The sequence below is a fragment of the Lytechinus pictus genome, chromosome 19, assembly GCF_037042905.1.
Source record: "Lytechinus pictus isolate F3 Inbred chromosome 19, Lp3.0, whole genome shotgun sequence".
NCBI lineage: Eukaryota > Metazoa > Echinodermata > Echinoidea > Temnopleuroida > Toxopneustidae > Lytechinus > Lytechinus pictus.
In genome coordinates this window covers 7,453,234-7,468,711 of record NC_087263.1, presented here as the reverse complement: position 1 = coordinate 7,468,711, position 15,478 = coordinate 7,453,234, and the positions used below count along the sequence as shown (strand labels likewise).

Sequence of the window (15,478 nt, the reverse complement as noted above, 5' to 3'; positions counted from 1 at the left end):
CCTGGCTGGTATGCAAATGAGGAGACTATGACGTCATCCACTCACTATTTCTTTTGTATTTTATTATATGAAATGTTCTAATTTTCTCCTCATTGTCAAGTGATACAACGATTGATTCCTCCCTGAACATGTAGAATTAGCATTGTTTAATACTATATGGTTCAGTCAAGTTGGTCCTTATTGTCATATGGATAAAAAATGAAATATTGTGTAATTCAAACAATAAAAAAAAAAAAAAATAGTGAGTGATGGACATCATCGACTGACTCACCTAGTTGTGCATTTCACTGTTTTATGAAAAATAAGTGAAATTTTAAAATGTCATAACTTTCTTACCTTACATCCGATTTTGATGACATTTTCAGCACTATTATAGTTTGATTTTCTCTATTTATTCAAGTCAGCGTTTTCCTGGGGTGGACTTGACCTTTAAATGGTGAAAATTTTGCAAGGTTTCTTCATATTGGTGAACCATTCATATTTTAAAGTTTTTAGCAACAAGCATCCAAAAATGGAATATTATAGGGATTTATTGTTTCATGCTTGAGTAAAATTAAATGCTTAAGTTTTCTTTTTAAAGAACATGTTTTCCGTTCATAGTAGCACTTTAAAACATACATTGTATACATGTAACACTGCCATGAAAAGTTTGAAGGGGAATCCACATACAACACATGGCATTCGCAATTCATTCTGCATACGGGAAAAGAGTATAACATTGTCTTTAAAAGAAAATTGAATGTGATATTTTTAGCGTTAACTTAACAATTGCGTTTGTTTATAATGGCCTTCTGAAAGATCTGACAGAATCTTCTTTTATGTATATATTTTGGTTGTCCATGCATGTATATTATCAATTATTATATTACCACCCCTTTCACCACAGGGGGGGGATGTTGTATTTATTTGAATTTTTTGTGATACATTAAAATGATTATATAAACATATCTCATTTTGTTTTATAATGCAGTTGGAGTTTTTGGAGGTCAGTCACATTTCTTTTGTAGATGAGCTTGGAGAGAAAGGAAAGTGAGTACACTTACCTAACACAAAAATTACCTATTTACCACACACCTTCACAATGATTGCGTACACAACAGTTATGAAAAGGATTTTCTTTCTAAATAGGACTTTGATAGTGATATAATCAGTTTTATGCTAATAACATCAGGGCCCAGTCTTACAAAGAGTTGCGATTGATCCGATCACTTGTAACTCTATGGAAATCCATCCATATTACCATCATTTTTTTCTTCAAAAAATTTGCACAATGTCCTTTGTATTCAAAGAAAAGCGCGGTGAATTTTCAAGAACACATTTTCAAGAAAACAATGGTTGCATGAATGTACATCCTAGCTAGAAAATATTTTGAACAAAACATGCATAATAGATGTTGACGTTGCTGGCCATCCATAGTTGTGGTTGATCGGATCAATCGTTACTCTTTGTAAGATGGGGCCCAGGAAAATGATGACATTTTAAACATTTTTTCAGGGAAGGGTGGGTGATGAAAAGGTCCGGTGGAAGAAGGGTCCAGCTCGGATGTTTCTCATCTCTCTCATGCAGTGCAAGAAGTCACTACAGTAAAAGGTATGTCTTTCTTCTTCTTTCCGTTAATCTGCTTTCACTCCACAGATTGGCAACAATTAAAATAAATCATTTACATACATGTATGTATAAAAAAAGGTAAATTGCCTATTCGTCCAATGCCAACTCGTCCACTCACGACATGGTCTACCTCCATTTAGTCTAATGCCATTCCATCCATCAACATTTCGTCTAACAACCATTTGATCCAATAACCATTTTGTCTAATCATCACTTTGTCTAATCACCAGTTTATCTATGAGCATTTCGTCTCATAACCAGTCGGTCTAATATTAGTTTTATATTCATTCAATTTGCTTAATTAACACTTAGTCCAATTAGACCAAAAGGTATATGGACTAAATTGCTATTGGACCAACTGATTATTAGACGATATTGTGAGTGGACGAAATGGCAGTTAGACCATGGGGATATTGGAAGAACTGATGGTAGACCAAATGATAGTAGATGAGTTGGCAATTTTACGAATTGGCATTGGACCAAATGAAAATAAACTTTAAAGAGTTGTCAATTTGCATTTTTAAACAGTGATTTTATTGTTTCCATTGCATTGCCAATTTAAAGTGTGTAATGATTTTAGAGTTATGTAATGAAAAGCCCTGGTGGAAGGCAGGTACAACTTTGTTGCTTTTTCCCCCCTCTCTCTCTCTCTCTTTCTCTCAAGTCACTACAGTAAAAGGCAAGTTTTTCTGTTTGAATGTATTCTCTTAGCAAAGCTCATAGAGCTTATGATGCTCCAATCATATATATATATATATTATGAATGATTATACTAATATGAATATTATGTAATGTTGAAAATGATGTATATATGTATATGAATAAAAAAAATCAATAAAAAAAATCAAATCAACCTTACGGAGGTACACAACTCTTATGAGGTCAACATTTAATTTAAATTTGTCAACAACACGATTTGTAATCAATAAAGATCGGATTTGAAATGTAGGTGACAGCATAGGAAAAATATCCCCCCTAAAATTCCCCAAAATGCATGCTTTGGGGCGAACATTCTTTCTAGAGTCACCCCAAGGTCTGTTCCAAACAATATATAAGATAAAATCGATATTCTAATTGTGGCAGAAGAATGATATTTTCTTTTACTGCAAAACTACTTTTTACCCCTAAAAAATAGCCCTTCAAATGAAAGAAATGGCTCCCAAAATTATGCAATCACCCAAATGTGGAAAAGAAAAATAGCCCCTAAAAATTAAGAATTATTTCCTACCCTGTTAGCTGATGAATCAAAACAATTAAGAAGCTGAATTTGCGCCCAGGAACAGGGGAGCACTTCATGAAATGTATTCATTCATTCTCAATGACTATTTGTTATAAGCTACTGAAATTCTTGCATCTGATTGGCTCAGAGCAATATTGTTAGTGAAAATCTCTATTTGTTTCATGGAGATGCTACCCAGGTCATGAGTAGTGCATAAATTGGTTTATTTCCAATAGGTCTAATGCCAAATTGTCCAATCACCAACTCGTATACTATCATTTGGTCTACCATCAGTTTGTTCACTATCCACATGGTCTACTTCCCATTTCGTCCTCTCATCATTTCATCAAATTACCAGTTGGTCCAATAGCCATTTAGTTCATATACCATTTGGTTTAATTGGACTAAGTGTTAATTGGGCAAAATGAATGAAACTAAAAAGGGTATTATAGACAAGATGGTAATGAGATGGAATGGTAATAGATGAACTGCAGAGCTTCCAAGTCTCCCGGATCCTGCAGGAGAATACTGGATTGCGATCCAATCTCCCGTTGTCCCGACCCCATGCCAAAATCTCCCGGATAATCAGGATTTTTAGCTGTTAAATTGTAAAATTCATACAAACGACTGTTTACGAGTCTAGCATGTTCAACTCCCTAACACCCACGTGGAACATCCTTATCACATTTTCATTTTACCCAGTAACTTTTACCAGTTTTTGTATAATCGTACGTTGATTTCCAATGTAAATGAAGATAATTTTACTGAACGACTGGTGAATTAGTCTAACAAGCCATTTTATTTCCGGGTTCTGCAATGTGTGTGATTGAAACACTTCAGCGGCACTCCATGCACATGCCCCCCGATGCGCCCCGGCGCGGCCCTGCCTGGTCTCCAGTCGGCCGCGCTGCGCCAGGGGGCTACGAGAAGGGAAGTCCACGAGCACTGCGAGGCATTTTTCGTAAGCTTTTGTGCGCTTTATTCGAGCTGAAACTGGATCAACGATGGGATTAACAAGTGGATTACTATTACACCCCGACTTTCAGGAATAATTTTATTGACAATCCTGAAGAACAGAAGCAAAGTGGAGATTTTTTCGCCTACGGTACTTTCACTTGGGTTGATCGGATTCGAACATTTTCTCTTTCGTGAGTGAGCTAGCCTGGCCTGGCGCTGGCTGGCTGAGCTGTGCGAAGCACGCCCGTCCCGATTTATCCACACTACAATCGCATCGTCAGTGACCATGGAAATCATGGAGATGGAGTCATCCAAGACCAAGACGACAAAATATTTTTTCGAAGTATAAAGATAATTTTCAAACGGAATAATGGTACTGTGTGACAATTTTCACAGGAATCCCTCAGAGACTTTAAACAGGCCACATATAATTATAAGTCTTTACAGGGCCATGCAAGCTCATTTACCATGTTTACCACTACTGCAGCCCCTTCCCCCTCAGGATAAAGGTATTTTCATGTTGAATGCATTCTTTTATGAATTATTTAAAAAAAATACTGTATTGCCTGAAGTATACATTTAGTCAATGACAATTCATGAAATCTCTCTAATGTGCAGTTATCTATCTGCAAAAAGTTTTGATGGTTTAGACAGCTGTCAGTAACTATCAAATGTTGTTTCTTAATGTGTTTTGCTACCCAAAACTCCCATCTGTGGGACAACGTTCCGCCGCTCCCTCACAAAATTATACCTCCGCGAAATCTACTGGATTCTATCTTCCCAATGTTGGCAGCTCTGGAACTGGTGATTAGACGAAGTGATGATTGGACCAAATGGTTATTGGACTAAATGTTTATTAGACTAAATGTTGATGGACGGAATGGCATTAGACTAAATGAAGGTAGACCATGTGATGAGTGGACGAGTTGGCAATAGAGGAATTGGCAATTTACCCATAAAGTTACTTATATCTTCAAAAAGTAGAATGAGTTAACCATGATTGTTTTTTCAGTGCACATTATTTTGCTCATTTTATATCAGGTGGCTGGTTGTCAAGGATTCCTTTGTAGCCTACGTCCGACCCAAAGATGGACTGTTGAGGGCGGTGTTGCTCATGGATCAGGATTTCCAGGTGGCTTGCGGGAGAGAGGACACTGGCCTTGCACATGGTCTACAGATCACTAATACATTCAGGTAGGCGTCTGGTTATTGTTAGTATCATGGGAAATTAATGGAGAAAAGAATGCTTATAAAATGTACATTTCAGTACAAAAATATGACGACTCGTGAATCAATATTCAAGGTAGCTTGTGGGAGAGATGACAATGTCCTTGCACATGGTCTAAAGATCGCCAATACATTCAGGTACAGGTCTGATTCTTGTTGATATCATGGGAAATTACGGGACAAAAGAATACATACTTCAATCTTTGAAACGCAGAAGCACGTAGTACATGTATTTGCTTTGCTAAAGCCAGGGTAATTATGTTGCACAGAGCGCCTCATGACTTGGAGAGCATTCCACGATGTGACATGTCAGATGTTTTATGCCAAATTCTGTTTTATTCATTAGTTACCTCAGTAACAGTGCTTCTAAGCCAATCAAAATCAAGGAAAGTTGTCAGATCTGATAAAGTTGTCCAGGGACAAATGTTGATGAAATGCTCCACTTATAAAAGTAATTGATACCTGCTATATGAGCAAATATAATTATTATTACTATTACGTGTTACTTGTTCATTTCTGGCCAGGAATTGTTGGTGAAATGCTCCACTTATTAAGTAATTGATACCTGCAATATAAGCAAATATAATTATTATTACTATTACTTGTTGTGTTACTTATCAATTTCTGATCAGGAATTTGCTCCTCCGTTGCAACCACAAATCAATGGCTCTTGATTGGAAGGCTGACATCGAGAGGACTGCTCAGTCCTGTGAGTACACGTTTGTTAATAATCCTCACGGTTCCTTCGCCCCTCCGAGAGATGACACACTGGTTCAAGGGTAAGAAATTATTAAAGGACAAGTCCGCCCCAACAAAAAGTTGATTTGAATAAAAGGAGAAAAATCCAACAAGCATTACCCTGATAATTTCATCAAAATTGGACATGAAATGAGAAAGTTATGATATTTTAAAGTTTCACTTAATTTCACAAAACAGTGATATGCACATCCTGGTTTGTATGCAAATGAGCAGACTGATGATGTCACCCACTTACTACATCTTTTGTAATTTATTATGTGAAATATGAAAATTCAGATTTTTTTCTTCATTGTCACGTGAAACGAAATTTTATTCCTCCCTGAATGTGTGGAATTACCATAATTATTTGAAAAGTTTATGGTTAAGTCAGTCTGTGTCATTCTTGGCTTATTTATCGTTAACTGTATCTTCTGCTTCTCTCCTCCTTTCTCTACTTCTGACTGTGCTTCTGCTCTAACTTCTTCATTTTTTTTTTTGGCTGTTTTTTCCTAGGGGAAGACATTTTGAAGAAACTCAAAAAAGAGGTAGCAAAGTGACCCGAGTTGTTGCGGGGGCGTTTTTGTATTTTCTAAAGTGAGAGTTAAGGATTTGTGCACATTTTTAGAAAATTTTCAGTAAAAAAAATATAAGTCCATGATAATTACTGCAAATTGATTTTACCCTTAAATCATTGTGTCACTAGGTTTGCTGATGGATCTGACTACTTTGAGTGTATTGCCGATGCGCTTGAGGTTGCTAAGCAACAGATCTTCATCTTAGATTGGTGGTAAGTAATTTTCTCATTAACTTTCTTTAAATGGATCAATGCATTCCTCTATGTTCATGTAAGATGCAGTCATAGTGATTTTCGTTAATGGGCAAGTCCATTCCAACAAATGAATATGATGATGATGATGACGACGATGATGATGATGATGATGATGATCATCATCATCATCTTGATAGTGATGGTGATTATTTTGATGATGATAATGGTGCTGATAATGATGATGGTGAAAACAAATAGTCTGCAGGCACAGACCCTGATTGAAACTTTGATCAACAAGTGTGTCTCCACGCAAAGACTAGCACATACAAAACTTACTGTTTCAATTCAGGGCCTTCAGTACACAAGGCATGAGTAGGCTACAATTCAGACCCTTAACTCGAGTGAAGGGTTTGCACAGCAGAATAGAAAAGAATGGTGATGATGATGGGGATAATGATGACAATGATGATGTTGTTGATGATGATGATGATGATAGTGATAGTGATAACTTTGATGATGATGATGAAGATGGTGCTTATAATGATGGGGAAGATAATGGTGATAATGATGATAAAATTGATGATGATGATGATGATGGTGGTGGTGATGATGGAAATCATGATGATGGAGATGATTATAATGGTGCGGATGACTATGATGACTAATTGTCACAATTATCAACTATTTTAATCCACTCTACATAGTATGTAATACATGTTATACTAAATCAGTGCCCACCTATTTTTCCCGCATTCGTGCGTACGGTCCTGGGGATTGGTATAAATAGACTACGTTATCAGATAATTTTCGTCACTTGATAAAGAGTTGCAGCGTGAACTTGTGAACTTGTAAGCTAGTGAACACTTTTTGCGAGAGTGATTACGAATTTCCTAGAAAGTTAGTGAACACTTTTTGCGAGAGTGATCACGAATTTCCTTGTTGACCATAGTAGATTGCGAGACAAATGAATACCCTCTAGCAATTAATACATGTTATGTACATACATTTCATATATTTGTTTAAAGCACTAATAATCTAATTTTCTTAAACATGAATAAACAATGAATAAAAAGTTGATGGTGAGTATCTCATAGATATTATACCCTGTTTCGTGGATTGCTGTGAAATTGCATCATTTGCTTTGTTGTGCAAGTATGTGAAATAAAATTTGTATGCTGTGTGGTAATGGTTACTTTTGGTATTACACTATTTAGCCATGTAGAATGCTACTTTAATTACAATCACAATCACAATACTATTTTTCCCTATTTCCTTTATAATTTGTATACAAGTATACAAGCATTAATTATGTACATGTGCAGTTAAAAGAAAATTAAAGTTTTAATTCAAATCATCTCCATACACATTCATATGCAAATGTATCATGAAGTAATTAATTAAGCCTAAATAGTGCCAAAATTTAGAGATTTTTGTCTCACCTGCATAGCAGAGTGAGACTATAGGCGCCGCTTTTCCGACGGCGACGGCGGCGGCGGCGTCAACACCAAATCTTAACCTGAGGTTAAGTTTTTGAAATGACAGCATAACTTAGAAAGTATATGGACCTAGTTCATCAAACTTGGCCATAAGGTTAATCAAGTATTACTGAACATCCTACTTGAGTTTCATGTCACATGACCAAGGTCAAAGGTCATTTAGGGTCAATGAACTTAGACCATGTTGGGGGAATCAACATCAAAATCTTAACCTAAGGTTAAGTTTTTGAAATGTCATCATAACTTAGAAAATATATGGACCTAGTTCATGAAACTTATACATAAGGTTAATCAAGTATCACTGAACATCCTGCATGAGTTTCACATCACATGACCAAGGTCAAAGGTCATTAAGGGTCAATGAACTTTGGCCGAATTGGGGGTATCTGTTGAATTACCATCATAACTTTGAAAGTTAATGGATCTGATTCATGAAACTTGGACATAATAGTAATCAAGTATTACTGAACATCCTGTGCAAGTTTCAGGTCACATGATCAAGGTCAAAGGTCATTTAGGGTCAATGAACTTTGGCCAAATTGGGGTATTTGTTGAATTACAGCCATAAATTTGAAAGTGTGTTGGTCTAGTTCATAAAACTTGGACATTATAGTAATCAAGTATCACTGAACATCCTGTGCGAGTTTCAGGTCACATGATCAAGGTCAAAGGTCATGTAAGGTCAAAGAACTTTGGCCACGTTGGGGGTATTTGTTGAATTGCCATCATATCTCTATAAGTGTATTGGTCTAGTTCATAAAACGTGGAAATAAGAGTAACCAAGTATCACTGAACATCTTGTGCGAGTTATAGTAGTTTTCAAAATCAGCACTGCTGCTATATTGAATCGCGTGATGCAGGTGAGACGGCCAGAGGCATTCCACTTGTTAAATATTTATATCATCATTACTTCCCCTACATGTGTACTCTATCTGCTGGATGTAATATAATGGCCTGCACTGTTGTAACATGTGTGCAAATTTCATATATCTTTTCTCACATGCATGTACAGTTTCTGAAAAAAACTTAAACTTTCAAGGTGTCCTTTGCATGGGTGACTAGTGCAAGTATCACAAGATTTTGTAGATTGAATTTTTGGTATTTCTACTGAAATTGAATAACATTTCAAAGTAAACTAATTTCTAGAGTGTTTGCCTTTCTCAAATAAATAATCAAAGTTACCCTCTGTCTAGTAGTGCATTGTGTGATTGGTGTTGGTTTTGATGTTTGTGCTGTGATGCAGTCATGTACATGTAAATTGATCCCCTACATTGAGCTCCAACTTAACCCTATCTAGGCCGGGGTATTTTGGGAGTTCATATAGCCGAGGGGGGGGGGGGGCCTCCCAGGCCCCCCTTGAGATCTCAGCCGTTGACTGCGCGATCGCGCCGAAAATTGGCACCCAGGTTGTCTTGGATATAATCTACAAAATTGTATAGTAATTTATTTCATGCGAATTGTTATGAAGTAATTAGTATTCGAAATCATACTTTTTCCTTTTAACTCCATAAATAAAGCTCTAAATGTTCTAATTTTTGGCATAGAAACTCTTTGTGGTGTTCTTAGCAAGTTTACATGAACAAAATTGTGATATCAGATCAATTTCTTATGTATTATATTATGTTTTGCAATTTCTTATGTATTTCTTTGTTTTTTGGACCCTTTGTTTTTCATTGTTTTTTCAATGAAATTCATTGGGGACTCTTCTAAGATCATTAAACAGCATAAAATACATACATTTAGACCAGCAAAACTAAAAATAATCATACATTTATGATTTTTGGTTGAAAACACAATTTACATTGACTTTGTACACGAAATCACGTTTTTGAGCAATTTTTGGTCTGACATGCACTAACATAACGTTGCGTAATTTCGGAACCGCGTACCCGGGTGACACAAAATTGGTCTCAAAAGTTGCGCAAGACTTGAAAGTAAAAAGTCAGCGAGCAGCATGGTCAAAAAATTTTGCGCGGCGAAATTATCGCGCGACTCGTTGAGGGGGGGCCTCGGAGGCCCCCCCCCGGCCTAGATAGGGTTAAGGGTGTTGAAAATCACTGTCATTGTTTAATGGTACAAGCACCCATAAGTGTTAAGCACCTGTACATTTAGCACCCTGCATGTACAGTGTATTTGGAATTGATGTAGATTGCTTGCTGTGGGTTTATATAAAAAACAAACTTTTGATTTGTGCATGTTACTAGCATTTACCTGCTTTCATGATACCTGTCAATATGACATACATGTTACACTACTATAATTATGCCTGAAGTGTGTATGGGAAAAAATATGTTTTTTTTTGGTCTTGTTTTTCTGCTTTTGTGTGTGTGAATTTCTCCTGTGAAAATGTACAGAAGATTTTTGCAATTTTCAGCACTCTTATTTGTGATCACTCACAGTTCTGTATTAGAAATCTTTATATTATAAGTAGCCTACATGTATTTGATATTGATAATATATCATTTTCAAATCAATAGAGCTTTTGCTCATTGAATATTCATGAAGACATGCCTAGAACTGTTTCACTGGAATAACGCAAATCTTAAAAATGCCATAACTTTGTTATTCCTTGTCCGATTTTGATCAAATTTTCAGTGTTTTGTTCGTCTGATTTTTCTTTATCTGTTTAAATCATATTATTTTCAGCCTGGAGCATCCCTCTAACTTCACTGAGCACCCATTATAATTGATCTATCTGTTTTTCTCTCCCTCTTACAGTCTGCATCCTCAGATCTTTTTGAAGAGACCACCTCAAGATGACAATAGGTGGAGACTGGATTGCATTCTGAAGAGAAAGGCGGTTAGTATCATAATTGATGGATTGAACAGAGCTGCCAACCATTACGTTTTTGCCGTAATCATTACGTTTTTTCATTCAAATTACGGCATTATGGTTTTTCTTTTCAAATTACGTTTTTTGACAATTTTGATAATGTGTGTACATAATTGTATGTATGTGGAGTGCGTGTTGAGCCCGAGATGAGCCTGGTACTTGCGCGTGCGTAGTCGCCCGCCGGCCGGTTTTCCAACGCCCCTTAATAATTTGATAGCGTGCACGTACATATACGTTACTTAGTTGAATATGCGAGCGGCATGCATGGTACGAATCGCGATGTATAGCGACTGGTAAATACGTCTGTAAGGATGATGACGTCATCCAAGATGGCAACTTACGATGACAGACGAAAGGATCGAGGATGATTATGTTTTGATCATCATTTGAAAGGAAATAACAGTAACTGCGGTCTAAGGTACGATATTTCTGAATTTTATATATTTTATCTTAAATTTGCATGTAATTTCTTTCCTATAAAATGATGTTTTATGTACAAAAAAACGATCCGAAAATCAGATTTCCGCCGAATGTTAGATCTAACGTTACTGCTAATACGTTGTCTTTACGCACGGGCCAACACTCTTCAGGTGAGTGGAGACAACGTTTGTTCTTGCAGCGCAGAGCGAGGAGTACGATGAATTGGGTAGGGTAATTCCCCAAATGTAGTAAGAGAAGAGTCCATTTGTAATGGAGGGGGATTTGGAGGTTTGAGGGAAATTATTCATTTGCAAAATTTTACAAAAATACTCATCGTATATATTAAAGATTGAATCATCAAAAGATATTTTTCATATACTTTAAAATTAATTGTAGTGATAAAGAAATGAAATTTTGAGGCTATTTTCTTGAATTGATTAATATCAATTCCCTTCGGATAACGGTACCGTACCGGTAGTAAGGCGGTACTGTCTGGTTTATTTTCATCAACTCGTATCAAACAAATACGATGAATTCGGCTTTGAAAAGACCTGGAAAGCTCTTCATTGTCCCCTGAAGTAATAATTCTGGGTGATATTCAACATTTATTGATAGTTTCACATGATTTATACTAGAGAGATGTCCTACTGCCTTTGGAATTCATTAAAAGAGTCGGCACTTTAGCATTCAGTTTAGCAGGAATGGGAAGATTTCTTCCCCGGTTCTGGCGGCCTAGATGTCTGCTCTATAGTGCTGTCACTGCTGGGGATGATTGAGTGTGCGTGCAGTGTGATCGAGGCTGAGCTGTGCATATCGTGAAGTGATTTACGATGGGACTTTTGTGGAATAATTTCAACTTCTTATCTATAGATCTATTTGAATTTGAGATTAGATTGATTTATGAATAATTTTTCTATATTTGTGGAATGTTACATGTACACTTCCATTTTATGACACTTTAATTTTAAAGGGTACTGTTTGGCAAAAACAATGTTACTTGGCCTTGGGAAGAGAAGTCTGAATTGATGTCAACTTTTTTTTTTTTTCTCTTAGTCTACAATTTGGTAGTTTTGTCAGGAAACTCAACATAAAACAATAAATTATTTTAGAAGTGGAAAGGAAGCCCCAGAAAAATGGAGCCCTAAAAATGTTCACCAGAACTGATTTTGGTGCCCCTGAAAGAATTTTTTCTCGACAGATCTTCACTTTGATAAGTGCCGGAGTAGGTTGCACTACAAAATGAAAGGCCTACTTGTCATTTTCAGAAAAATTTGCCTAGGTGCCCATTTGACTAGAATAAAAGTGGCCTTCATGCCCTTTAGAATGGCCTTGATACCCCTTGAAATTTTGGGGCATCCAAGGCCACTTTGCCGGTTGCCCCAAGCTGAAAGTGCCCATTTAAAAATGGCCTTGCCCTTCTCAATTCTTAATTCAAGCCCTGCTACTGACTTAATTAAAGTTGGTAGATTATATCAAACGGCCCAAGACTAAGGGTCCAATTTGTAACACTCCGTTACTTAGCCCAGACTAGGCCTAGAGATTAACTTTTTTTTAATTGTTCACTGCATACATTCTTTTTGCATTGGATGTTTGTCGCATGTGGTTTTAAGGTTCGTTTTAACACATTCCTTTTTTTTGTTGGAAATTCCTTTTTTTGGCCATAATGATTCCTTTTTTTGCTTGCACAAGGTTGGCAGCTCTGATTGAATCCATTTTCCATTGAATATGTACAAATTCAGGATTTTTTTTCTTCATTACTTTATTCAATATTCAAAATCAAACAAAGGAACATAGGTGAATACATAATATAAAGGAAATAAGCCCAGGTCATGAACCAATAAATTGCATGCAGGGCAACAAAGGTAAATTACAGAGAAAATGAATCACAATATAAACAACATTGACCCAAAAGCAATCATAACAAAATATAGAAGCTCAAGTTTTGAGCAGAAAAAAAAAATATATACATGTATCACATGAGTTGCGTATAATGCTACATAATAGATAACCTTGAATTTTAATTGTAATTTGTAGTTTGAGTATAATTATAAAGTTCAATGTAGAATGGCAAAGCTAAAAAAAAAAGCCACAATGCAAATTGCAGTATTTCATATTAAACTTGAATGCCCATAAAATCAGTATGCTTTTGACAGTGGGTCAAATGGGAAAATAGGGATAAGAATTAAAGAATACATTGTACATCAGTCAGCCATTTTTGCTTCACTTCATAAACATCTCAACTCACGATACTTTTGAGAGCATTGCAGCTTTTCTTACGAAGCAAAAGTTGCAGATGAATCATTTCAGGAAAGTCCTGCATATATAATCCGTCACATTTACATTCTTCATGGAATTGCACACATGCATTGAGTTTCATTTCATTATTCAGAAGAATAGCATGTGCCGTGTTCACTTTCAGTATAATATATCTTTTGTTTCCCTTTAGGAGGAAGGTGTGAAAGTGTTTGTGTTGCTGTACAAGGAAGTAGAAGTGGCACTCAACCTAGGTAGCCTTCACACTAAGCAAACTCTCCTGGGTCTTCACCCCAATATCAAAGTAAGTACACCTTCACATTTTTTGTGGAAGTGGTTTATGGTACACCATGTGTAAAGTCTGGAAGGATTGAGATAAAAAGTGGATAAGGATACAAGTGAGATGGAAAGTGGAGGTTAGGAAGTAGAGTATTCTTTTTGGAATGAGTGTAGTCCTTTTGAGGACTGTAAACCAGAAGTAATGGAAAGCAGACTCCTCTTGCCAGATGATTGAGACGTCCTGACCGCATGGGGAGCATTTCATGAAGCAAACAAAGTTTTCACTAACAACCTCTATAAGCTACTGAAATCCTTGGTTCTGATTGGCCGAGAGCAAACCTGATGTTTCATGAAACGCTCCTCTTCCCAGGTGATGAGACATCCTGACCACATGGGGAGTATTTCACGAAGCAAACAAATAGGGAATTTATACTAACAACCATTATAAGCTACTGAAATCTTTGGTTCTTATTGGCCGAGAGCAAACGTAATGTTTCACGAAACACTCCTCTTCCCATGTGATGAGGCATCCTGACCACACTGGGAGCATTTCACAAAGCAAACAAATAGGGAATTTTCACTAACAGCCATTATAAGCTACTGAAATCCTTGGTTCTTATTGGCCAAGAGCAAACTTGATGTTTCATGAAACACTCCTTTTCGCAGGTGATGAGACATCCTGACCACATTCCAGGCGGCGCTGGGGTCGTACTCTGGGCCCACCACGAGAAGGTTGTCGTCGTTGACCAGCGCATCGCCTTCCTAGGGGGCATCGACATCTGCTACGGCCGGTGGGACGACTTCAGACACAGGCTTGTTGATACGGGTGCTGCTAAGGAAGAGGATTCGCATGGAGCAGTAAGTATCGTAAGCATATGACAGTTGTGGTAACAAGCTAAAAATTAGTTTGAACAGAATCCAATAAAAATGACTACCCAAGTGTTCCAGATTTATATCTTAGAAAATGTGTAACTGCTGAGAAATAGACAAAACAAGTATGGCATTCCAATAAAGTGGTTTTTTTTTTTACCAATTAAACATAATACACTCTCCCACATGTACTTATCTGTGTTGGTAATATTCAGTGTGATCATTTTTCAGCTTTAGTAGATTTCATGACTTCATTGAGGTTAGATTTATGTAAATGAGCCAGGTCTATTAAAATCAAATGTGACATGATAATGTTTTAACAAGTTTCTCATGAAATCATCATTTGCTACAACTAGAGATATTTTTAATTTGCTACAGTGCATGGACCTAGTGGCCCGTATTCTGAAGTCAGGTTTAACTTAAACCACGGTCTAACTCAAATTGTGAGCAGTTTGAGTGTCAAATGAGTTAATAAATGTGTACTGTAAGGGATTTGTGCCCCAATTGGCTCTCCATAGTTCAACCACAACGTTAAAGGGGGAGTGAACTGTGTGTGGTCTCTCATTGACTGTGTGTTATAAATACATAGTCTTAAAATATACGTTTTCAGATATCTACCGTACTAATACTACAGAGAATAAATTGACATATAATTGTATTTGTATAGAGAAACTAAAATGTTTTGAGAGGAAAAGTAATTGTTTTGCTACTTGGTAACATTATTGCGGTATAAATGTATGGAGTAGTTTTAATTAGCATGCTATCATGCAAGTGGGTCCATATTTACTAGACTACACTAGCATTATGGG

The 15,478-nt window shown here is 36.6% G+C and overlaps 1 protein-coding gene across 1 annotated transcript in view; it reads left to right on the top strand.

The window, feature by feature from the left end:
* LOC129282665 (phospholipase D1-like) overlaps positions 1-15,478 on the top strand; it is a 54,655-nt gene that overhangs the window by 21,287 nt on the left and 17,890 nt on the right. The window contains exons 9-16 of the mRNA XM_064113777.1: positions 971-1,029; positions 1,495-1,590; positions 4,826-4,978; positions 5,644-5,790; positions 6,453-6,536; positions 10,733-10,814; positions 13,714-13,824; positions 14,466-14,657. Coding sequence (XP_063969847.1) covers positions 971-1,029; positions 1,495-1,590; positions 4,826-4,978; positions 5,644-5,790; positions 6,453-6,536; positions 10,733-10,814; positions 13,714-13,824; positions 14,466-14,657 — 924 coding nt within the window. The remainder of the gene's footprint in view (positions 1-970; positions 1,030-1,494; positions 1,591-4,825; positions 4,979-5,643; positions 5,791-6,452; positions 6,537-10,732; positions 10,815-13,713; positions 13,825-14,465; positions 14,658-15,478) is intronic.